Raw genomic sequence first — 26,053 nt, forward strand, 5'->3', positions numbered from 1 at the left:
ACTCATTTGTTACTGTATTGCTTGCCTGGTGTAATACTATATAATCGCCGTTTCTGGATTAACAAGCACCTGCTACACGAATTTTTATATATAATGATGTTACTTTTCAGTAAAACTTGTCAGAGAATAATCCTTAATACAACTCATCTACCTTTTGCGACGCTGAATTATTAAAACACAAAATATGACCTAAAAATGGTACGTTTTAAGACATTGTTTCAGAATTAAACAATATACAACTCTCGAGGTCTTAAAATACATTTTATTATTCCTTTCTGAGTGAAGACTTTCAATAATTTTGTATGTTTCTAATCATGGATGATAATCAGCCAGATATTGTCCAAAACGTTTCAGAAGTTGTTCTGAGACCTTCCTCTCAGCGCAGAATGCGTTAGGGAACCACGGGTCTCCTCCACATCGACAGATTTTATTCCCAACCATCTTTTCCTCTCCGTACTTAATAATGAGCTTCTCGTGTGCGCAGGTTCTCCCTGGAATGGTAACATGACATAATTTATACAAACAGCTTTGATTAAAAAGAAAGATTTATAATTAATGTTGAATTTTATTCTGACACAATGGTGAAATTTGCTACAAATATAAATTTGTGTTGTTCTGTTGTTTCCACTTTTCCTTTGCTAATTGGTCAAGTATTTGTTGTTATAATCATATATACTTTTTTACTACAATAAATACGAAACAGCGTTTTAAATTTTTCAATCTTTTAGATGAAACTGTGAATTGTGTATTTTGTTCTAAGTATATATAGGTTTACGTATGCATCATGAAATCATGTTGAAATCAATGCAAGTTCTTGTCAACTAGGAAGCGTTAGGTTTTCGTCAGTATCCGAAACTACTTATGTGGTTCCAACATACACACACCTCCCACCACCCTAAAATTTAATTCTTAATTACACATTTATAATATTCTCATGAAAATTATCCAAAGGCTAATGTATATACTTGCAAATCGAACAATTTTAAATGTAGAATCTACCTCCCTACACATTAAGAGTAGAGAGCACATCAGGATTGGGCCATGAGTACATGTAATGTTATACCATCTGTTTCTACATACATCAAAGCCTTTGAGTTTTCTTTTATTGTCGCAAGTAATATGTGCATTCTCAACTATTTCAGGATTACCAAATGTCAGACAGAAGAACATTATTAGACTGAGAATACCAATACCTGGCTGTCGCACTTCGAAAATCGCAAAACGTCAGCAAAACTAAACGTTTAATTATATCGCGTTGAACATTATTGATGCCTTACCTGAATTTTAGGAACTGTTCTCCTTGCAAATAAACAGAATGTATATATAAAATACTAGATACTAAAAAATTACTATTACTAAATCAGATTTGTTAATGCAATTTCGTGTTGGTTATTTATTCTTTTTAATTAGTAAATTGCACATGGCGACAAAAGCTAAACCTTTGAAGATAACAAAACACATTCCGTGGTAAGATAATGCTTGCACAAGGTGATTGATAACATGAACCATCGAGATTGTCTCCCCTTTTAAACAGCCAACAGTGCAACCATATATATAGTACACTCTATTACTTGTGTTCTCTGCTAATGCTTGTCCCTTTTGGTTCCTCACATTATTTCTTTGTTCACCTTTCAAATAAAAACTTATATCCTCAATATTTCAAAATGTGTACCCTTTGTTTCCTTAAATTAATCGTTAAGGTTCTATAGCGAACTGAAAAAAGCACACTAAAAACAAATTTATGGTCGGTATTTATATTCTTTGTGCACATTTGTTTATTACTGACTCACCATTTTTACATTCGGGGCAGCACGTTCCTATTGGAATGACGGGGTCTACACACTGAAGCTGTTGATTTGGACATTGCACGGGCTCCGCTTTAATGATACCATTAGACTGGCAAACTAGCGGATTGCAAGTAACATTCTTTACAATTTCGCCTGAATAATAATAAAAATAATAATAATAACAATAAGCCTCGTCCTCGTCCTCCTCACCTATTACTTGAAGAGTAATTGCGTGACCTAATTTACTAGGATAGAAAGTACCCGTAAATATAGTTTTCAATGTTTATAATTTCTGATCTAATCTGAAGTTAAAAGACTTAATCGATTGTACAACAAAACCTAGTAGCTATCAAAACTCTCACTTTCATTTAATGTGAAATTATAGTCCATTGATATGGATACGTAGAGTAAAAAACAATCTTCGTAACAACAACACATGCAACATTGATATCGATACGTAGAGTAAAAAACAATCTTCGTAACAACAATACATGCAACATTGAAATCGATACGTAGAGTAAAAAACAATCTTCGTAACAACAACACATGCAACACTGAAATCGATATGTAGAGTAAAAAACAATCTTCGTAACAACAACACATGCAACATTGAAATCGATACGTAGAGTAAAAAACAATCTTCGTAACAACAACACATGCAACATTGAAATCGATACGTAGAGTAAAAAACAATCTTCGTAACAACAACACATGCAACATTGAAATCGATACGTAGAGTAAAAAACAATCTTCGTAACAACAACACATGCAACATTGAAATCGATACGTAGAGTAAAAAACAATCTTCGTAACAACAACACATGCAACATTGAAATCGATACGTAGAGTAAAAAACAATCTTCGTAACAACAACACATGCAACATTGAAATCGATACGTAGAGTAAAAAACAATCTTCGTAACAACAACACATGCAACATTGAAATCGATACGTAGAGTGATGTGATGTGATGTGATGTGATGTGATTGGGACTTTTAACGTAGCTTTAACAATTTTTCAGTCATATCGCTACGATGTCTGCAATGTGGCAGTTTATAGTGGTGTCTATCACTGGGGCATCATGCCACAGACATGTAGCATGATGTTTCACCCAGTCACATCATTCTGACACCAGGCCAACCAGTCCTAACACTAACCTATTAATGCTGAGCGCCAAGCGAGGCAGCTGTTAGTACCATTTTTGTAGTCTTTGGTTTAACTCGGTCGGGGTCGATACATAGAGTAGAAAACAATATCCATGACAACAATAGTGCCACATTTAAATCGATACGAAGAGTAGAAAACAATATCCATGACAACAATACATGCCACTTTGAAATCGATACGTAAAGTAGAAAACAATGTTCATGGACAACAATACATGCCACTTTGAAATCGATACGTAGAGTAGAAAACAATATCCATGACAACAATACATGCCACACTGAAATCGATACGTAGAGTAGAAAACAATATCCATGACAACAGACCATGCCACATTTAAATCGATATGTAGAGTAGAAAACAATATCCATGACAACAATATATGCCACATTTAAATCGATACGTAGAGTAGAAAACAATATCCATGACAACAATACATGCAACATTGAAATCGATACGTAGAGTAGAAAACAATGTCCATGAGGACAAGAAATGCAAAACGAAAATACAGTGCTCTTTGCAATAAACATCTAAAGGTTTTCTCCAGTCGAAGTAGAAAAATAAGAAATAATGGACATATTTGTCAAAATATCACTTAATAGTAGTTGCAGTACATAACGATTTTTAAAGATAATGTAGCTTGTTCACATTTAAAACGGACGGTATTCATTAAAATGAAAATTAGGTCCCTTTTTAAATGATTGGTTTCTGTCTTGTTTAAAATTATGAAAAAGAAATAAAAATATTGTAAGCTAGACACTTTCGAAAACTTTCCTGAATAGGTGCCCTGTTCCTAAAGTTACGTAGAACGGTCACAGATAGACGCTTTCAATATAGTTATGGACCAAATGAACGACGGTCAACTTCCTATGAATGAACGAGAAGTGTCTGTCACGGCGAAATACAATTAAAATGTAAATAACAGACACAAGAACATGTACTATATGATAGCTGATAGCTGACACCTAAATTGTTTGATAGACACTGTGGTGGTGGGGTGGGAGGGGCAACTGCCCTAGGTGCAATTAAGGGTGGCGCCGTCTTGGGTTTTCTTTCTTCTTCTTTTTATTGGAGTGGGGAAGGAGGGCAGCATCATAAATGTGTATATGTCACTTTCTCTTTAGAGTAATGGATGTAATTCTTTCACATAACTTATATTTAGGATGGAGAGGATGGAAGTTAGAAACTGACATTAACAACTTTTCTGTGAAGCAAAGTAGGGGCGCACTTAAGGACACTGCCCCCGGAATCATCTAACCCTCGCGCCGCCACTGGATTGATAAATACATAGATGTTGGTTAAAGAAATGCGGAAATACTTAGATAGCTAATCATGGTCTGTGTACCTTATTCCACAACCTAAACTGTTAGCACCAAATATATAAACAAAGACGTAATAGTAAAGATATTTGTATTGGAAAAGGAAATTACGCGTTTATTCCCTAGTCCATGCTGCAGCATCGAACATAGTCACGAGCATAATAATGATAGATAGATAGATAGATAGATAGATAGATAGATAGATAGATAGGTAGATGGATGGATGGATGGATGGATGGATGGATGGAGGGACGGACGGACAGACAGATAGAAGACAGATAGACAGAAGACAGACAGACAGACAGATAGATGGATAGATAGATAGATAAATAGATAGATAGATACCGGAGAGGTAGTATTTCGCCCCCTGCCTACACTGACACACTGGACAACATTCTCCGTTAGGAACCACATTATACTTGCAGGTAAGCTTTGAACAAATTATATTCTCGCACGTAGTTTCTCCATTCTTTTGACATGTGCACGGGTGACACGGGTCGTTATTTACAATCTGACCTGTATAAATACAGTGGAAAATGTTATTGGTTGAGATGCTGTCGGATACCGTGATGAAAAAGATTGCTTTTGTGTACAGTGCAAATAAATATTTGAATATCAAAACAATCACAGAATATATTTGCGTATAATAATTTCGCCTGTGTCTTATGATGTATGGTACTATCACATCGTACATATGGGGATAACATTAACGTTCGCCGAGGTAACAGCCTTTATTTGCATGTAATTATCTGACCTACAGTATTTGTTCTCACGATAACTATTTAGTTTATAAGAAAATGAAATGAAAAGACAATTAAAATCTAATCTTCATGACGACGACAATAATCATGATGATGATGACTTATATTATAACGTTTCTTCATCTCGCACGTTGTCTTTTAATTTAATTTTAACAATTGGTAACACTTGTTAGCGTGCGTGCCGGTCTTGCGACTAGACAGGTTTGGTATGCTAACAACTGTTATGTGTCTATGTGCCCTTTAAACATAAAAAAGACAAAACAACATATATTTAATTCACCATCATTTGTGGTTATTTTCTTCATAACTTTATTATTATTATTATTATTATTATTATTGCTGCTACTGTTGTTGTTCTTCCTACCTATTTCAAATAATTTCCCTTGGACTGTACAACCGCAGACAGGACAGCATTGGCCCTTGGGCACAATGGGACTCTCACAATTCGGTCGTGCACATGCAATCATTTTACATTGTATCTGACCATTTTCTCCACAAGTACAATCAACTCCACATGGGGTATCACTTGGCATGGCCTCGCCTGCCGAAAAAAAAAAGGCATTTAAACCTGAACTGTATCGCTATGTCGCAATTATGGTGATGTGATTTGTGATGTGATTTTGATTTTTAACGTTGCTTTAACAATTTTTCAGTCATATCGCTACGATGTCTGCAATGTGGCTGTTTATAGTGATGTCTAGCACTGGGGCATCATGCCGCAGACATGTAGCATGATGTCCCACCCAGTCACATTATCCTGACACCGGGCCGACCAGTCCTAACACTAACCTCTTAATGCTGAGCGCCAAGCGAGGCAGCTGTTAGTACCGTTTTTGTAAGTCTTTGGTATGACTCGGCCGGGGATCGAACCCACGACCTCCCGCATCCGAGGCGGACGCTCTAACCACTAGGCCACCGGAGCGGTCGTAATTATGGATATATAACCTATGCATCACATCTATATGTTTAAACGGGACAAAAAGTAATAGGGATTTCATATCTTTGGACTCCTGAGACTTTCGTTAATAATTTAAATTGCAATGCCAGAGAATTATAAAACCCAATTAGCAAAATCTGAAATGAATTCTTCTGAGAAAATATAGTAACTTCTTTGCCAAACATCACGTGCCATAATATCCTATATGACTTACTGTTGAAATGACAAAACTACAAGCCAAAAACAATGTAATCAGAACAAGTATAATAGGTTTGATGCTTGGCAATCACTGTGTCTTATTTGCAAGGAGGCCTCAAATAAATACATATATCCGCGGACCTGGGTTCGAATCTCCGTAGAGTACGAATTACAAATTCTCTAACCTGTATGATAGTATTATTTGTATTAAAATATTAATTCTGCCAACTGTTATCAAGCATTCTTCTATAGGAATCCAGGGATAGCACTTTCCGTTCTGATATATATATATATATATATATATATATATATATATATATATATATATATATATATATATATATATATATATATATATATATATATATATATATATATATATCTGTGTGTGTGTGTGTGTGTGTGTGTGTGTTCTAATATCTTACATGCTTGAAAGGGGAATGGGAAATGCGCTGTTTTGTTCAGTCTTACCAATATTGTAGAATTGCCCATTTTGTTCACATCCGCACTGAGGACAACATTTGCCGACTACATATATGGGATGTTCACATTCTAGGCAGGACATCATGGCACACGTACGTTGGCCATCTTCTGCGCAAAAGCACATCGTCTCGCACGGATTATCACTCTGCATTTCATCTCCTGTGAGAAATAAACCATGTTTTTGATAATTTTACCAGATTGTAATGGCCAGGAGAAATCGAATTGTGCAAGTGTTCAACTGGTGTGAAACCAGCTCAAGCACTTTCGGAATTAACATATTCCTTTGTCAAGGACATAAAGCTATAATAGACTATCACACAAACAAGACAAGACAATAACAAAAAAAATTAATATCCAGGTTTTTTGTTGTGTTATTGTCTCGTGTGTGAAAATTTCGCTTTTTTACCTGGAGAATGGATTAAGTATTTTTAAGGTTAAAAGTCGTACCTAAATAAAAAATTACAATTTTACAGATTTTTATATCTGATTTTCTTACTTCCCTATTACCTTTGTATTTATTTAGTCCTTGCAAACTGAAATATTTCAAAGATGGAGCCTTAAATACAATAGTGTGGTCTGCATGTAATTTGTCTGCCGTGGTACTTTTAGCAAATGATGATGGGATCAAAATATAACTTTTCGCATTTACGTTAAAACAACTTTTCTTTTTGTACCAGAATTATGATATAAATACACATGTTTAACATATAGTTCGCCAATATTTTTATACATATTATATATATATATATATATATATATATATATATATATATATATATATATATATATATATATATATATATATATATATATATATATATATATATATTGATACTAGAACTGGTGGTTTATCTTGCTTTATAAACAGATCCAGCCTGTTACCTAATGTCTAACAGTTGAATAATAAAACAGTAAAGAGTTGCGACTGAAATTTTAATACCTTTTACTGGAGATATACAAAGCTCTTCAAATTCTTTTCTTTCTTGACTTTAAATTATTTATATTGTGCTACACAAACTTTAAGTGCTACAACATCCATGTACTGACACTCGCGATGCATTATATATTCGGATATTCCGAGAGTGGTACATATGTCAGTAGTGTATATTGTAGCAGCAAATACATCGACGCCGATTCGTATCAGTTAAGAATTACAGCTAATATACAGTATATTAAAAGAGTATAACCCTTTTAAAAATTATTCTCACTTGTTTTAAATTTTGAAAGAATAACAATTTATATAGTTAAGTACGTGTTGTATATTCACTGCATATGTTTTGCTGTAGTCAGATCTTTTTAAACGGAAAGGTTTTTAAAATTTGAGTTAATACAATTTCTCTTTAGAAACTGGTAAATCATTCTGTATTTATATTTGTGTCTCAAGAGAAAAGACATCTAATAAAAAATTCTTTCTTGCGATGCGTAGGTGAGAGGGAAACTAAAATAATACCGATTCTAGTGTTTCAATTGATCAAAATGTTCTTATAATACCACAAAACAAATTTGCGCAGCTAATGGTTTGTCTGGTACGTCATTAAAATGCAACATATTTTATGGATGCAAACTTGATTGCATGCCACAAAATTGTAACAAGCATATTTTGCAAACTGGTAGCAAAAATAATCAAAACCACACAGATTCTAGGCTAGCGTCACTAGACCGAGAAATTGCTTCTAGGGCATTTTCGCTCAGCAGAGCTTGGGCAAACGCAATTATTATTTTCACGAGACTGGACTTTGGAAAGTCTTTGAATATTGCAGCAATACACCCTTTTCATGCTTACATCACTAGTTTTCGAACAGGAAGATCCACAGATCTCCTGTTTGTTTCAGAGGGCTCGTTGCGAAACCGAAGCCACACAAGACCAGTTTGTTAGTTTGGTAACAATGGGATCCGTATGAGAAATGGGAGATCATCTGAGGTACCCGCTGGTGGCAAGAGGTCAGATAACTTTCCACTGTAGTTCCTAAGTCATATCGACAGGAAATTCTTAGTCTAACCCATGAAAATTCCCCTGGCTGGTCATTTTTAAGACTTATCAGAAGATATTGAATCATTACTATTGGCCGAAAATTAAAAGTGATATTTCTGAATACAATAGAAATTTTCCCAATTGTAGGAAAACCCAATCAGAAGATATATAAAGCTCATCTGCAACATATACCTGTATTAGACGAACCATATAGTAAAGTAATGGTAGACTGTCAGCTCATAACATATGACCAAGTCAGGCAACTAATACTTGTTGATCATAATGTGTGCATCTACAAGATTTCCAGAGGCAATAAATTTAAGGAATATTAAATCTTAACCATAATAAAAGCTTAGATAATTTTTTTTTTAATACTTTGTGGCCTTCTCAAATCTGTCCAATCTGATCAAAGGTCATATTTTATGTCTGGAGTTTTCCAGTAAGCTATGCTCGAATTAAGCGTCTAACAGTTTAATCCTTCTTTGTATCATTCTGAAACTCAAGGGGCTTAGGAAATTTACATTAAACTTGGAAGAATATGATTCGGTAGCACCGCTTTGATACACAAACAAATTGGGATGAGGGTGTTCATTTGTTGCTGCTTGCTGTTTGGGAATCAGTTCAAGAATCGTTAGATTTTAGTCCTTTTGAACTTGTTTTTGGACATACATCGGTGAACCATTGAAGCTATTGAAAGAGAAAGTTCTTTCAACCAAAGATTTAGAAAATAATCTTATTGGCTATATATTTGACTTTAAATATAAATTGTCAAAGGCTTGTGAAGTAGCAGGGACTAATCTTCAACCCACTCATTCAAGAATGAAAATAAGGTATGACAGAAATTAAAAGGATAGGAGTTTTCTGCCTGATGATGAAGTTCTGACTCTCTTGCTAAGTATTATGGTCATATACAATTGAAAATGAAAGTGAGTTAAATTACATTATTAACACTCCGAGGAGGGTGAAACAGAAACAACTTTGTCACATAAATATGTTAAAGGAGTATGTTGATAGAGATAGCCCTGTCAATCATTCGGTCAATTTTTGTACCTGTCCCACACAGTGAGTACTGAAACGACAGCGTGAACTCGGATAGCAGTGACTTTGTGGTAACCAGTTATCTGATTTCGGACATACTGAATAATCTGGACCAGAATTTGTCGCACCTGTGAAACAACATCCTGACATGATGAATCCTTTAAAACAGGCATGTCTGTTAAAAGAAATTCCTTATTTGCTGGAGAATGATTCCATAGAAAGCCTATACAAATTAAGGTCAATGATATCTATTCGCAGTGCCTTTCAGTAAAACGCAAATAGTGCGATTTTTTTTATGGCTTGTTTGTTTCGGAGAGCTTGTTCTAATTTTTTCGTAATAGCTGCATCCCTAACTTGTTGAGTCCCAAAACCAAGTTTTATTGGTCTGACAAAATCAGTGGAATTTTGATAAATTAAAGGCCATACTTAAGAGTGCACGAGTTCTTTCAGCTCAGAATTTAGTCAATCGTCTAAAATGTATGTGATGTACTTTGACATGTATCTGTTTATCGCAGGCAGTTTAAAAACTAGTATTGCACTGGTCATTGTCGGTCTGTTAAACTTGTCTTAATCAGTCCCTGACATCTCTTGCTGAATTATGTACACTTGTAGAATATCTAAATCCTTAGTAGATATTTAAAGTGAAAATACGCCTACGCTAAATCTGAAGAAGCTTTATATCTGTAACCATAGTTACACATTGGCCCTTAAAATATCTGTAATGATAATAATTATGAAAGGAAAATGCTACATAGGCAGCAGGAAGGGGAACGGCAGCATTGAAGTAGCGCGGGATGAGCAATTGTTTTCAAACAGGGTCCCGTTGGGATTCTGAAACGTGTACGTGAGCTTTTAAAAGACAATAATTGGCCCACGCACGTTAAATTAACGTTTTAAAAAAAGAAATCATGTTAATAGGTATGATTAGAAAATATAATTGTAAGTGGCTCCATATGGTGACGACAAGACAATCAATATATCGGCGAGTAGTGTTGGATACATGCTGATCGAATTTGAAAGGGCGGAGTCCCTATTCCGTGTGAAATACGTCCCGTTTGTGTACGGGTAAGAAGAAAAAAAAAAAACACCATCGTGTCGCCTGCCTGCTTGTTATAACCGTCACCGGCTGAATGCGAAAAATTAATCAGAGGTAATATACGTGGCGTGCACGCAACTCGAGACGGATTTAGAAATCTGGTGATCGAGTTAGTGGCAACCCATTGACTCATCAAACAGCTGCTCTGAAGACACTGCTCGATTTGTCCATAAGAACATCGAGTGACATAAGCCACGGTATGCAAGTGGCCATTGAAATAATTAATAATCTAAAAACAAACTTAGATCAGCGACTTCCACGTGTGGTTCAGTCTGGAGGGGGACGTGCAGTATAATAAGAAGAGACGCGGGCCTTCCTTTTTCCCCACTGAACATAATGGTATTTATCGATTTTTATTACAAGGTGATATACAATTCATTGTTAGTGTCCAGCACCCCTCCCCCCCCATGGACCGTATACATCCGTTGAACCCACTGCAGGGTTAATAAAACTGGGAAAAGACTTCTATACGATCGGAAAGAGGAAGTAGTTCCGTTAAATACTGTTTTTAACTTAGTCTCGAATGAACAAAATCTACCTCAAACAGCCTATATTGACTGTATTAAACTTTTATTCACAATCGCCTAATTTACAACTACAACTACAGGTCAGTAATTAGAATCTCAGCGTAACAATATAATGAACCCTCACCAGTATCGCCGTAATAAAATCAATGGCGTAGAGACGCAACTGCGAACAGAACTCGACAAACGCCAACGATATAAACGTGCAAGTGGTACCATTGACGTCGCATGTGGTATAGCTTCTGCGACCAAGGTGGACTTTGGTGTAACTAGAATATCCACCACCTTGACTGTCGTGCGGATCCTTGTTGAAATAGCAGCTGGCGCTGTTTCGGGTATCGCTGGAGCAATTAGCGCTGGTGACAAAATATTAACAACAATACTTATGCAAAACTGATTCGTCATCTCGCGATCATGACATCGGCAGAAAGTTGTTTACGAAGGATTACAAAATTGTATTCGAAGCCACTGCCGACCCCTTGCGGCACTGTGTTGGCCGAGCTAGACAAAATCAGCTCACAAAAGATAGAATAAGGAAATCAGAAGAAAATAAAAAAAAAAAAATTTTTCAGTGAGGCCAAAAATATAATAGTCACTGTTAGTATCAAGTAATGTTTTTGTTGTAAAATGGTCGTACTATAGTTTAATATGTTCTCTCAGTGATTTAAGTCGTAGTCCATTTATAACTCTTTCTCATATTGTGTTACACTTTAGATCGAATTTTGTCAACACTAAAAGCAAGTGTAACGAATCCTTCCAAGTCTATGTCGGTCACAGACATAGATGATTCAATTTCTTTGATAAGTTTACGTTCAACCGTTGTTGTTTTTAGCGGCTGTATGTTATCAAACTTTTCTACTATCTATGTAAGCCAAGGTTAGATTTGGATGATGAACAGTGTACCATTCCTCGAGTTTTGATATCTCATCGAGTATCAGATGTATTCTCTCAACGTTCATGGTTACGTGAGATTTATTTTTTTAATATTGTTACAAAAGGAGATAGTAACGCACAGATACTTACTTAATAGCATACCTTGAGATTACAGACACCAATGACATATTAAGATGTAACCCCCTTCATCATGCTTAAGCAAACTACCTCCCCTCCCCTCGCAAAAAAACAAACCTCTTTCAAAACGCTCATCAAAACTCTCTGGTAATACCTTCACCTATGCTCATCATAATCAGGTAATACCTACCTTCCACCATGCCTAAGCAAACTAACCCACCCCACCATGCTCAAGCAAACTAGCCTATTTTACTATGCTCAAGCAAAGTAACCCCCTTTATTATACTCAAGCAAATTACCTTCCGTGCTAAAGCAGACTACCATCACCCCTTCACCACACTAAAGCAAACTAACTCCCTTCTTAATGCTCAAGCAAACTAACCCGCTTCAAAACGCTTAAGCAAGCTAGCACCTAGTTCGATACATCAGCCCCCCAAATCTGTGTTGATATTGATGGACGATATGTGGGTCTGATGTGACCTGTTCATTAAATGTGCAATTTTGTTGCATGCAAATCTTTCCGGAACAAACATGCGTACACTTTAGATACATACTGGTAATTGGTAGCAGCCATATCAAGCGCGAAATTCAAAATGGCCACAGGACAGATAGTTGTGCTATTCCAGGTGGATTTACAGGTCACCGAACATATGAATTGCTCCGGAAATATAATGTACATGTCACCAAAAGAACTCTACATCCGGCGGTAGCTGCACAGCCACGAGAAATACCGGTAAGTGTATAAAATGTACACCGATGTGTGCAGCCAAATTCGGATGCAGATAATTGCAGCTTTTAATGAATAGATGATATCAGCCCCTCATCCGAAAATCAACATCATCGCAGGTGAAGGGCTGATGTATCGACCTAGCTAACACCTTTCACCACGCTCAAGCAAACTAAATCCCTTCGATATGCTCAAGTAAACTAATATCTGGTGTTATAATTAACATAATCGATACATTTGTCAAAGCTGACTTTCTGTCACCAGACTGTGATGTAATACCATGCCAGTTTATTTCAAGCTGACGCGTCGTAATCAATATTGCAAGCGGGTGCATTCAGTAAGCGTGATGTTTTATCCTGGCTGATATCACTAACACACACGACATACACGTGTCAGACTCCCAGCGGGGCCAGGGGGAGGGGGACGAGAGCGTCCAATATAAAAACATTTACACAACCCGCCTCACTTCGCTGCTGCCTTCCACAGGAAGGTGCTCCCCCCTCCCCCCCCCCCCCCGCTGCTATATATTTAGATTGGAATAGGACAGTTCTAAAGTCGCAGGTCAATACCTATTTTTATTCACGAGAATCATTTTCTAATGGTGTTTATTAGCTGTTACCATTTACCAAAAAGAAATATCAAAATTCCAAAGTAAAAGATTTTGAGGTATACAGTTATATTTTGTGCTATTTTGTGCAGTTCAAGTTGTAGCATTAGTATGTTTTCAGGGCTGGAAGGGGAATGAGAAATACGCTGTTTTGTTCAGTCTTACCAATATTGTAGAATTGCCCATTTTGTTCACATCCGCACTGAGGACAACATTTGCCTGCTTCATATATGGGATGTTCACATGCTAGGCAGGACATCATGGCACACGTACGCTGGCCATCTTCTGCGCAAAAGCAATTCGTCTCACACGGATAAGCATTCGGCATTTCATCGCCTGGGTGAAAATAAACGATTTGTGTGAAAGTGTACAACTGGTGTGAAACCAGCTTAAGCGCTTTTGGAATCAACATATTCTTTACTCAGTTGCACAAAACTATATATATAGATCACAAAAAAGAAGAAAAGAACAAAACACAAAAAGGAATTACGTGCTTCTGTTATGCTATTGTCTCGTTTGCCCTTAAAAATGGAATCAGTATTTTTAAGGTTAACATTCTTACCAAAATATACAATAGTCATTTTGCAGAATCTACACTTGATTTTGTGCAGAATACCTTTTTAATTATTTTATCTATCGAACCTCGAAGATTTCCAAACCCTGGCCTTAATACATTTGTGATGATTAAGTATTTAGCTTTTATCCGGCCATTTTGGTTTTAGGAAAGGATTTTGAGATCGGAATATACTTTTTCGAATTGACATGAATCAATATTTTTTTCCGTACCGGAACTGTATTATAAATATAAATGTTTAAAATATAATTAGTCCATAATTTTACATAAGAATATTAGCTTAAAACAGGATTCCCGTGTTTTATCATTGCGACTGCTGGTGTGTCTTGTTTAGTAAGGAGATCCAGTCTGGTACTTATTGTAAAGCAGATGAATATGAAAACACAGAAAGAGTTGCTACTAAATTTTTAACGTCTATTACTGGAGACATATAAAGCTTCCCAATTTCTTTTCTGTCTCGAATATAATATACTTATATTGCTGCACATCACTTTTAAATGCTACAACATCAATTTATTGACACTCAAAATGCAGTGTGTATTCGGATGTTGTAAATATGTTAATTAATTATATTGACGCATCAAATAACATTTAATACTCAGGATATTGAAGAATTAACACATTTAAAAAAAAAAAATCATTACTTGTCTAAGTGTAAAACGTTTTATAGTTGCGTACTACAAAATAATTGCATATGCTGAATAGGATTTACTTCAGCCCTATTTTTGAAGCGCAATAGCTTTTTAAAAAAAGCAAATAAAGTTTCTGTTTTGAAGCTGGTAAAACATTTAGCTTTCATATATGTGTCGCAAGAAGAAAAGTAGTTCGATCTTGCGGTCAAAAGAAAATCCATATAATACCGATCCCAGTGATTCAATTAATTAGTTTTCATTCATACTGCACAACAAATTTGCCTACCAAATGCTTTTTATACTTCATTCAAATGCAGCAGATTTTATCGACGTTAGCTTGATTGCATGTCTCAAAACTGTAGCAACATATTTTGTAAACGTGTTGCAATTTCCGGAATTTAGATAAACATTTTATTGCTAAAATAATAAAAACAATTCAGTCTCTAGTCTAGCTCCATTAGACCAAAATTGTTTTAGCATGGTCTGCTGAAACGAAATTATTATTGTAGCCACTCTGGGGTGTAGAAAACGTGTTGAATATAGTAGGAATACACAGAGGATGTCAAGTTTAGATTCTGTTTCTCTTCCTTATGTATGTATATGTAATACACTGACAAAGACCAGTGCAAAACTAGTTTCTAACTAGCATGAGCGCCTTCAACTCGAAAGTAGTCTTTTTCAAAGGCAAACACAAAACAAAGAAAAGACAAAGAATTAAAAAAAAGAACAGAAACTTTTTGAGGTTACTAAAGTTTACATAACTATTTCTACTGAAATAAAAGCTTGAATTTGTTTTTATATTTCAACTTAAATTTCTATACCTCTCAGTGATGGTTATTACATATATAATGTTTATAGAAGGTTTGGAGAATTTCCACACAAGAGTTTAGGAGTAGGTACTGACAGACGGACAAAGGGACGATTGGACGGAACACTCACACACACACACACACACACACACACACAGATGGTATGATAATAATTAGTAGAGATTATACGTGTGCCTTATTAAATTAGATTCATATCTTGCAAAGAAAAGAAATTAAGATAGAATGTCATAGATTCAAATCTTGCAACCTCGTTGCGAAGAGGTAAATTGTATCACTGGATCTCGCATTGTGTGTATGGTTTATGGATATGAAAGAACTTAAGATAGAATGCCATTCCAAGAAGGGATTCAGCACTTACCACAAAAAGGGTACATATCGCAAGACTCTCATGCACCAGCGATCAAACGCTCTTTTAACGACTCACGACAATTATGGAAAGTGCTTTTGGTATAAACAAACAACATATGTTAATCCAAACATACATATAAATCATCCTAAACATCAGTAAAGGTCAGACTATCACCTTTATTTAGGTCAATCCCTAGTTAGGAGAAGTCGGCCCTTAATTCCTTTCCTTTTCCAACTCTGGAGGTTCACTATTTTCTCGTAGACGCGTTCTTTATCTGTGATGTATAGGAAGGGCTTCGTTATTGCCGTGTACGTGTTTTCAGGCTGTTGAACTTCATATTGACGTCATGAGAACATGAGAGAGAGAGAGAGAGAGAGAGAGAGAGAGAGATGTACTTTTAGTCGTTAATTATCGCTTGCACGTCGTGTTATTTTATTTGTCTAATAGCAATCAAGTGTAAAGAAACATTTGACTTCAGCGTATTTAATTTGATATGGATGCCCGAGATCCCTAACATAGTATAACACTTCCACGTAAGGAAAAGTGCCATTTAAGATATGGCAATGTTTTTAGCCTTTTATACAGAAACATTGCGAATCACACTCTTGTATAAGACATCTCATTAGAGGATATACATGAAATCTACAGAATATTTGTAGACGGAAATAAGGTGATTAAACGTTCATCCGTTCTACACAATGTAGAATTGAAAACTATTTTAGTTTGAGGCTGGGTTAATCTATAATAAACATTTAATAAATATTTTAGAATTTTAAAAACGAGTAAATGTTAAAATCCCCTCCCCCAAATCTTGGAATACCGTTAGTTTCAGTTTAATGTAGATACGACATGATTATCAGAATATATCGTTGTAGGTACAGCCCGTGTTGTTAGCATCTATGAGTGCCTGCAAACAACATCCGTTTGCTTTTGGTTTGATTTGAATGTATCCGATAGAATACTGACTAGCAGAATCGATGTATTTTAACAATATTACCATACTCTGTTGTTATGAAAGCTCATCTGCTATTTGCCTACTCACCGTACAATTTCGGATATTATCCCACGCCGAACCATTGCACGGACATATATGTATATTATACGTGAGTTATGTGCACATTGGCTAATTTTGCATATTTCCAAGCTCTTAAATTTTGGAGAGAAATTGTTGCATATAGTCTAGAATACCATAATATGGAAATGGAAGTAATCAGTTTTAAAACACACACACACATATGTTTGAAGTTTTAATATTACCAGTGTTGTAGTTGACGCCATCTTTGTCACAGCCGCCACACAGCGGACAGCATTGGCCTTCTATATGGATGGGATTTTCACACGGTGGCCTGGCACAATCCATAATATTACACTCTCTTTGGTCGGAGCCTTTACACATACAGTCAACCTCACACGGATTGCTGGAAGGCATCAGATCACCTAGTATGTAAAATTAAACAATCAAGATTCAGATTATGAGACGAGAAAAAACCCAAATGTCCTTTTGTGATAATTGATGAACATTATTCTAAGTACTAAGCATTTGTAATTGATATTAACAAATCAAAGATTTTTCTTTAAGTCTGGTAATATTTTTTGTATAAAAATCATAATAATGCTAGATTAATGAATGAACCGAAGCATTATTGCACCAACTGAAGTATGCATAATCTTTAATACTTATGTTTCTAGAAATTGTTTTCATGAGCAAAGAATTCTGAAACAGAAATAGTCTGGAAATCATACAATACATTTATGAATCACAATCTTGACAGAGCATTGACATTTTGTTTAGAACTAAAAAAAAATTATTATTCGATCTATCCCATTTGTTTCCTCTATTATAATTTATTTTGATATTCCGCGTTATATGCGTGCATATTTATTTAATCATTAAAAATATGATACAAATTTCTTAAGCTGAAGTTTTATAGGCGCGATTAGAACAAAGATTTCGAGAAAGATGTTATAAAAGCTACAAATTAAGAGGTATTTTCCATTAAAATCGATATTTTGGCCACGATATATATTTGTTATATTTTCCTGAATAATGTGCACAATGCATTTTTTTTCTTTATTATCACAATGAAATTTATGTTCTCACGAACTTTATTGGGAATATGGCTTGGAAGCTTCATGTCCTGAACGGCGATGATAATTTGTGTACATGACAGTACAGGCAACTACAACGAGTACGAACTTTGTACATGACAGTACAGGCAACTACAACGAGTATGAACTTTGTATATTACAATACATGCAACTATAAGGAGAACGAACTTTGTACATGACAATACAGGCAACTATAAGGAGAATGAACTTTGTACATCACAATACAGGCAACTACAAGGAGAACGAACTTTGTACATGACAGTACAGGCAACTATAACGAGTACTAACTTTGTACATCACAATACAGGCAACTATAACGAGTACGAACTGTGTACATGACAGTACAGGCAACTACAACGAGTACGAACTTTGTACATCACAATACAGGCAACTACAAGGAGAACGAACTTTGTACATGACAGTACAGGCAACTATAGTGAGAACGAACTGTGTACATAACAGTACAGGCAACTATAATGAAAACGAACTTTGTACATGACAGTACAGGCATCTATAATGAGAACGAACTTTGTACATGGCAGTACAGGCAACTATAGTGAGAACGAACTTTGTACATGACAGTACAGGCAACTATAGTGAGAACGAAATTTGTACATGACAGTACATGCAACTATAGTGAGAACGAACTTTGTACATGACAGTACAAGCAACTACAATGAGAACGAAATTTGTACATGACAGTACATGCAACTACAATGAGAACGAACTTTGTACATAACAGTACAGGCAACTATAATGAGAACGAACTTTGTACACGACAGTACAGGCAACTATAATGAGAACGAACTTTGTACATGACAGTACAGGCAACTATAATGAGAACGAACTTTGTACATGACAGTACAGGCAACTATAGTGAGAACGAAATTTGTACATGACAATACAGGCAACTATAGTGAGAACGAAATTTGTACATGACAATACAGGCAACTATAGTGAGAACGAAATTTGTACATGACAATACAGGCAACTATAGTGAGAACGAAATTTGTACATGACAATACAGGCAACTATAGTGAGAACGAAATTTGTACATGACAATACAGGCAACTATAGTGAGAACGAAATTTGTACATGACAATACAGGCAACTATAATGAGTACGAACTTTGTACATGACACCACTGATCACTAAATTGAGGACATAATTTGTACATACATAGTAACTACTTGACACTATAATCTAAACATATGTATTGATTGCATGAAAAATAATAGAAATTACATTTGTTCACATATGTCTTATCTATTTCCTTTTCGATGGTATACATATATAATAAATTTGTCCAAAATATGTCTTTACTGCTTGCTTTTCGATCGTATATCCAGTGACATTGGACACTAACGCACTGCTCATACAAATTCCTCCTATGTTCTTTGCCTTGTACAGCTATTCCGGATTTTGATTTTAAAGATTTGTTTTGCATGTCTTTATATTTTTATAATTTCCTTCAAAATCCCTACCTTTCCTTTCACCGTCACTCCAACCAGTTTGTAGAGACCTCGCATAAAAACAAATGATCGCGGATTCGAAGCTGTCACCATTTTTATTCAGTATTAAGTGCAAATTTCATATCACACAATAGATCGGTATTTGGCAAGCAGTGCGTTTAGAGCAGTACAAACAGGAAAAAAATGTTAGGTCGAAATGAGTACCAAGATTAGATAGCGTGTTTTGGTATTCAGCTATCTGTTCCTGAAACTAAGTTGACATTAAGATACCTTATTATAGGTTGATAATTGCTGAATGAATAGTAGCGCCAATGACGTCACTACGAGAATGGTAACTATACTTGTCTTTACAGAAACGAAGTTCTGTTTCCATCGCTGACAAATAGGTTGCCATTTGAAATAAATCTATGCTACTTTTAATAAACAAAATAATAAACTGGAAGTGCTTACTAAGATCCTTTTAATGGCATTTTATCGCCACATTTATTCTCACAATTAACAAAACTTGACTCTTAAAAGTAACTATTTATTCTCACAATTGACAAAACTTGACTCTTGAAAGGTACACACGTGTTTTAGTAACTATTTAATCTCACAGTAGACAAAACTTGACTCTTAAAAGGTACAAACGTGTTTCAGTAACTATTTATTCTCATAATTGACAAGACTTGAACCTTAAAATGTACAAACGTGTTTCATTACCAGGAGCGTAGATTTGGCCATCTGCCCCAAGACACCCGGGTGGGGAAAGTCCTTCACAGAACACAGGTAGCACAGATAGGAATAGTGTCAAACAGTTCTTTGCAAGATAAAATCCCATTCTTTATCACAGTATTGGCCCTAAGGAAGTAAAAGTGAGAGTCTTACAGTAATATTTTATTAGATTACCTAAAGGGTTAGCACAACAAAAATCGGTGCAGGGAAAATGGGAACAAATTATATCTTTATTATAGACTACCACTTACGATCCAAGCAATCAGTCTCTCAGTTTACAAAAAAAAAAAAAAAAAAAAAAAAAAAAAAAAAAAAAAAAAAATCAGCTTCAGTGTCAGCTTACTTTTGTTATATGGTGAAGAAAAAAAACCACATTTAATTATTGACAAAGGTCTTACAGTTTGCCGTCTTTGCAGTCCCTCATTATATGGATACTTTCCACAGAACAACCACTTTTCAACCTTGTGGTTGCTAGGAGGCACGAATTTAAAGGACTAGTGTAATAAAATAAACGTTTCAAGAAACTTGAAACAATTTATCACAGCTACATTTGCACATTTGAAATAGATAATATAGAGTTGGTAGAATTTCAAACCTGACAAAAATACATTTTACTAACTGCAGGAACACTTTTACCTGTGAATGATGAATTGACCCACAATAATACGACTCTAAAGAAGACTGATCACTGACAGATCTCACAATAATAAGACTCAAAAGAAGACTGATCACTGACAGATCTCACAATAATGAAACTCAAAAGAAGACTGATCACTGACAGATCTCACTTCTGTGTATTCATAATTATCCACCACGCGCTGCCTTTAATTAAAATAAGTGCAAACAATATCAAATGAAATAAATAAGGGATATTATGTTGACATAGAGTAACTAAGACCACAGTAGACCGGTATGTTGTACGGTATATCTACCTTTTCACCGCATAATCAAATAATTAACGCCACTGAATTATCGTAAATCAAATAAGAAAACAAAGATTTATCCAAATTTTTTGAAATTATTACTTAACAATCCCCAGTTTAAGTTATATCTGGATAGTGGTAACTTGAAAGCCAGAGCTTTTCTGAGCATTATACGTCATACAAACTATGTATATGCTAGTAAGCAAAAGTTCTCAGAATCTGCCAAATATTGACAACAGTAACATAAATTCCATTACCAGGAAATCATACGTCTGACAATATGCCGGTAGACATTGCCAACATGTTTTTTTCAATCTCTCCTTGTCATTTTAATCGGGGGATATTTAGGTAATTATACTCACAGCACAAGCTGTCAACCGATCAGTTTTAGACGTTTAAAAAATATTATATAAGAAGCACGAGAATGAGCAGCAGCTTTAGTCATTATATATATATATATATATATATATATATATATATATATATATATATATATATATATATATATATATATATATATATATATATATAATAGTGTTGACATGATGTTTTTAGCTACTCAACTGCCCTCTCTTTAATATTACGTTTCCTATCTTGTAGCCCATCGTGTATATTAAAGCCATCATATTTAAGATTTTCGAGGACTAGCAACATTAAGCGAAATCCCAGAAATGTTACGTTTGACTTACCTTTTTAGATCAGGTATAAAAATGATTCATTACAGGGATTTCTCACGCTGTATATATATACTCAAAGAACAACATTAAAATTCGTATTATCACGAAATCAATTCCACATGTTTCCATTCAAACATCTGTTATGTCGTATGACATTGTCATTAACGCATATTCATTAAAATACATACTTACCGTGTGGTGAACCAAGCTGGAATAATTATAATGAAATGAAGACTAGTGCAGAAAAAAATATTGAGAATAAACCTGGATAAATGTAAAGGATATTTTAAAACCCATTTTAATGATCCGGAATATGAGCAACGTGATGATGATGATGATGATGATGATGATAATAATAATAATAATAATAATAATAAAATTTAAAGCAAATATGTAAAAATTGTATGTGAATATAAATACTGAAATGCTGGCCTTATTTGTATAGCCTGTTGTGTTAGCTTGTAAAGATGACCTGTTGACCATCAAACACGCCAACACAATATCGTTTCAGCATGCGCTATTTGCCTGTCTTAAGATATTACTACATTTAATGAACCAACCACCTGTTATCGCATGTTATTGTAGTCCTGAAGAAAATCATTTCCCTTTCCTTTGCCGGATAATTCATAGGACGTTAAAAATGTTACTAACATTTAGCATACATGCTCGGGTTAGAGTCCTTCTTAGAATGAATCACAACCCTCTTATTTTGTTATACTTATTTATAATAAGCTTTCTTTACATAATCATGTATCAACGCATACAATATGAGATTTTTCAGAGATAAGCGCTTACCTCTCTGTTTTAGTGTATATAGGTGCCGATTTATAACGTGTGCAATTCCTGCTTGGAACGATATATAGCTCTCTGACCAATTTGTTCATGTTGGAGTCCTTATTTATAATGTACTTACATATAATCATGTACATCTGCATGTAATGTGTGATCTTGGGATATGCGCTTTCCAAGTTATTCGATATATAGGTGTCAGTTATTATTATAATTTCATGCATATATCTTGCATTCCTAAATATAAATCCAGTATCTATGTAAACAACCGAGCGTTAAATTCCGCTTACCTAGCGAATAAGGTTTCGTGCACTGAGTCCTTTCTGACCGTCTTCCAGCCTTGACGGGTATCGTTTCTGCACTATAACTCAATTTTAGTACCAGCATATCGTTGATATTGATTAACCGGCAGTTTCGTGTTTGTTGCGTTGACTGTTGACATCTCTATTTCCTCGGGAGCTTTACTTTGATTAATTGAAGAACATTACGAGACCGCTCAGGTGGCCAAAGTGGTTAGTGCGTCAGCTTCTGAGATCGCGGCACGAACCCCAGCCAAGTGATACAAAATACTTATAAAAATGGTACAAACAGATTAAGATGCCTCGCTTGGCGCTTAGCATTAAGAGGTTTGTGTTAGGACCGGTCAGCCTGGTGTCTGGATAATGCGACTGCGTGGGACTATAAACTGCCACACTGCAGACATTGTAGCGATATGACTGAAAACTTGTTAAAGCTACAATTAAAAATACAAATCGCTCACTCACACTCAAGAACATTACGTTCAAGAGTATATCTAAGGTTGCGTATCCTCAACAAGACCTGTCGTTTTGTTTTGTCACATCTAATATTTTCGAAACTTCTCCATAGTATATCATACTAAATTACAAGGTTACAACATCATCGAGATGTTACCATTTTCTTCAATATTTTAACTATCTCGTTCTTGGCACTGGAATTACATTTATAATGTTTTGAATCTGATTTTTACGCCATGTCTTATCATCTTCTATTGTGCTACCATTATGTCAAATTCATTTGTATCTACTCTTAGGTTCCTTTGAGTATGATGGTTTCTGATCAAATATCTAAGTTGAGTTGGGTTAAGCTACATCCAATTAAGTGAAATTAACAAACTAAAAATGAATGTAAACATTTAGAAAGTAGACTGTAGATTGCTGTTCATGTGTGAGCTGCTATGATTTCCAAGCCATTGTCCGGTGTTCAATATTTTCAGTAACATCATTAATTAGCAGATTTTTATGAAAATAATATTTATCGGTCGAAAAGGAGATTTATCCATTGGAAAGATTTATCCATAGGCCTTTACGAGAAGGAATTGTCCATCAGCTTTTATGAGATGAATTATCTAATAAACTCTTGGTCAAGCTGTTTTCATGACCCAATAGAGAGAGCGAGAGAGAGAGAGAGAGAGAGAGAGAGAGAGAGAGAGAGAGAGAGAGAGAGAAAGAAAGACGAAGTTCAATCCTCTTGAAAGAGGTGTCACTTGACGATGAAGATGTGGCTACATCTGGGAATTTGGCTTGCGAGAGATACGGGATGCTGTAAAGACAGAATCCTGTTTGAGTTTCTGGCGAAGGAACATTTATTGAAATATTCAACTTATAAGATTACGTTCCAGTATCAATCTACATAAGCTTAAATTACGGATATAAGAGATACATATAAAACTACGATATTCTTTCACTTACCAGCATCATACATTGTATAATTTCTGCTTTTTAGAATATAATTAAATATCGAATAATTTCACCATAGCTATAGAATCTAAACTTCAATATTTCAGATTAATACCGTAATTGAAATATATTTTACTGAATTTGTTCTAAAATGTCAACATACTAAACTCTATTATTTAAAGAGTTTTTATTTCTAAATTAACTAGTACTGAATATGAAGTTGGTAGCAAACGTTGCTTTTTAATATAATCAACAATATAATTGCAAGCAAATATAAGTTCTTCAAACAATTAAATTTTCCAATACATTGTATTAAAGAATAGTAAAGAAATATTAAAATAATCTAATGTTGAAACATGCTGATGTTAGATTAACATCTTAACACTACACATTCTTATAACACTAAAAAATCCTTATACTATATGAAAAATTGTACATAGACGATAATTTTACCTGTAAAGACAGAAGCCTGTTTGAGTTTCTGGCGAATTAACTGGCGTGCCCATGGGCTACGGCTTTTTATATCAGTTTGTATGATATTTTGGCCATGCGACACTAATCTTTTCCCCTATAGTCCATCATTTCCTACCACCTGCTGTCTTTTTATTCTACCATTTGTATAAAGCTTGTAAACAACTGACAGTATCATGGGAAAATAGTAATATAGTTGTACGTGAATTACTGATACAGATCATACACTGTAATTGTGAATATTAATAATTATGTGCATGTGATTGAGTTGAAAGTACTTTTCTCTACGTAAACCATGCTGGTGTCACCTTTCTTCTATCTCAATTACTTCAGCGAAATGTCGAATAAGTTTGTTGACATAAGTACTATCTAATTTGGGTCATTTGTAACAATTCAAAAGGACAAACACGTATTTCGTTTTCTCCCATTTTTACGATTTCATTGCTTAGCATGCCTTTTGTTTGAATTTGAAAGAACGCATTTTCATTCGATTAAAGTGCTTTCCAAGTATGTATGTATGTATGTATGTATGTATGTATGTATGTGTGTATGTATGTATGTATGTATGTGTGTGTATGTATGCATGCATGCATGCACGCACGCACGCACGCACGTACGTACGTACTTATGTATGCATCATATTTTATTTGTAAACCTCGGTGCCTATTGCTAACAGTGTTTGCAATTATTTCGTCAAGTATGTGTAAATCATAAGAATTGAAAATTATGTAAAAGTAGAAACATTTCTAGCTATTATTTAAATACAAAATATGCTTAATAAATTTCATTTGTCTGCGTCAGATGGTTTTTACCTAGTTATGTTAAGTTTTTGCCATAAAGTGTTGGCATTAAAGTTTAAGCAATTATTTCAAGTGCCTGAAAATCTCACCTGATTATTTTCATATCATTGTGAAAATGCCTAACAAATTTTATTTGTTTACCGTAATCGGATTTTAGTTAATCGGGAAATCAAGAGTGTATTCAAAACGGTCCAAATTTTCGAAAAACGGGAAAATCGCTGTAATGGCATAAATTCCATTCAAACTATCTACTTATGCCTGATTTCATGGTTCTATAATTAACAGTTGCTTTGCTGTAGCATTAATATAATTCGGGTCAGGCTACGTGGCGACGTTCAGACAAACAGCAGCAAGACAAAATTTCACTTTCTGCTATGACAAATATCTATGAA

General features: G+C 34.9%; 1 protein-coding gene across 3 annotated transcripts; it reads right to left on the bottom strand.

The window, feature by feature from the left end:
* Positions 1-253: 253 nt before the first annotated feature.
* Positions 254-23,124, bottom strand: LOC149776364 (kielin/chordin-like protein). 3 transcript variants are annotated; one of them, XM_089940721.1, is made up of 9 exons: positions 22,984-23,124; positions 20,293-20,430; positions 17,267-17,446; positions 13,790-13,960; positions 6,638-6,808; positions 5,396-5,572; positions 4,616-4,786; positions 1,791-1,940; positions 254-491 (listed from the first exon to the last, which is right to left on the bottom strand). In XM_089940721.1, the coding sequence occupies exons 2-9, from the start codon at positions 20,408-20,410 to the stop codon at positions 313-315; spliced, it is 1,317 nt and encodes a 438-aa protein (XP_089796847.1). In that variant the 5' UTR covers positions 20,411-20,430; positions 22,984-23,124; the 3' UTR covers positions 254-312. The 3 variants fall into 3 exon arrangements, with proteins under 3 accessions (XP_089796847.1, XP_089796850.1, XP_089796849.1); XM_089940724.1 differs by lacking the exon at positions 22,984-23,124 and adding an exon at positions 22,700-22,718; XM_089940723.1 differs by lacking the exon at positions 22,984-23,124 and adding an exon at positions 21,917-22,036.
* Between the last annotated feature and the right edge of the window lie 2,929 nt (positions 23,125-26,053).

The sequence above is a fragment of the Sinohyriopsis cumingii genome, chromosome 18, assembly GCF_028554795.1.
Source record: "Sinohyriopsis cumingii isolate HCF-2022 chromosome 18, ASM2855479v2, whole genome shotgun sequence".
NCBI lineage: Eukaryota > Metazoa > Mollusca > Bivalvia > Unionida > Unionidae > Sinohyriopsis > Sinohyriopsis cumingii.

Excerpts from the sequence above, each read along its gene's own strand:
- LOC149776364 (XM_089940721.1), bottom strand. The coding sequence starts at position 20,410 with ATGGGATTTTATCTTGCAAAGAACTGTTTGACACTATTCCTATCTGTG. Across the intron at positions 13,961-17,266 it reads TGGCGTCAACTACAACACTG|GCGATGAAATGCCGAATGCT; the intron begins GTAATATTAAAA and ends ATTTTCACCCAG. Across the intron at positions 6,809-13,789 it reads TGGGCAATTCTACAATATTG|GAGATGAAATGCAGAGTGAT; the intron begins GTAAGACTGAAC and ends TATTTCTCACAG.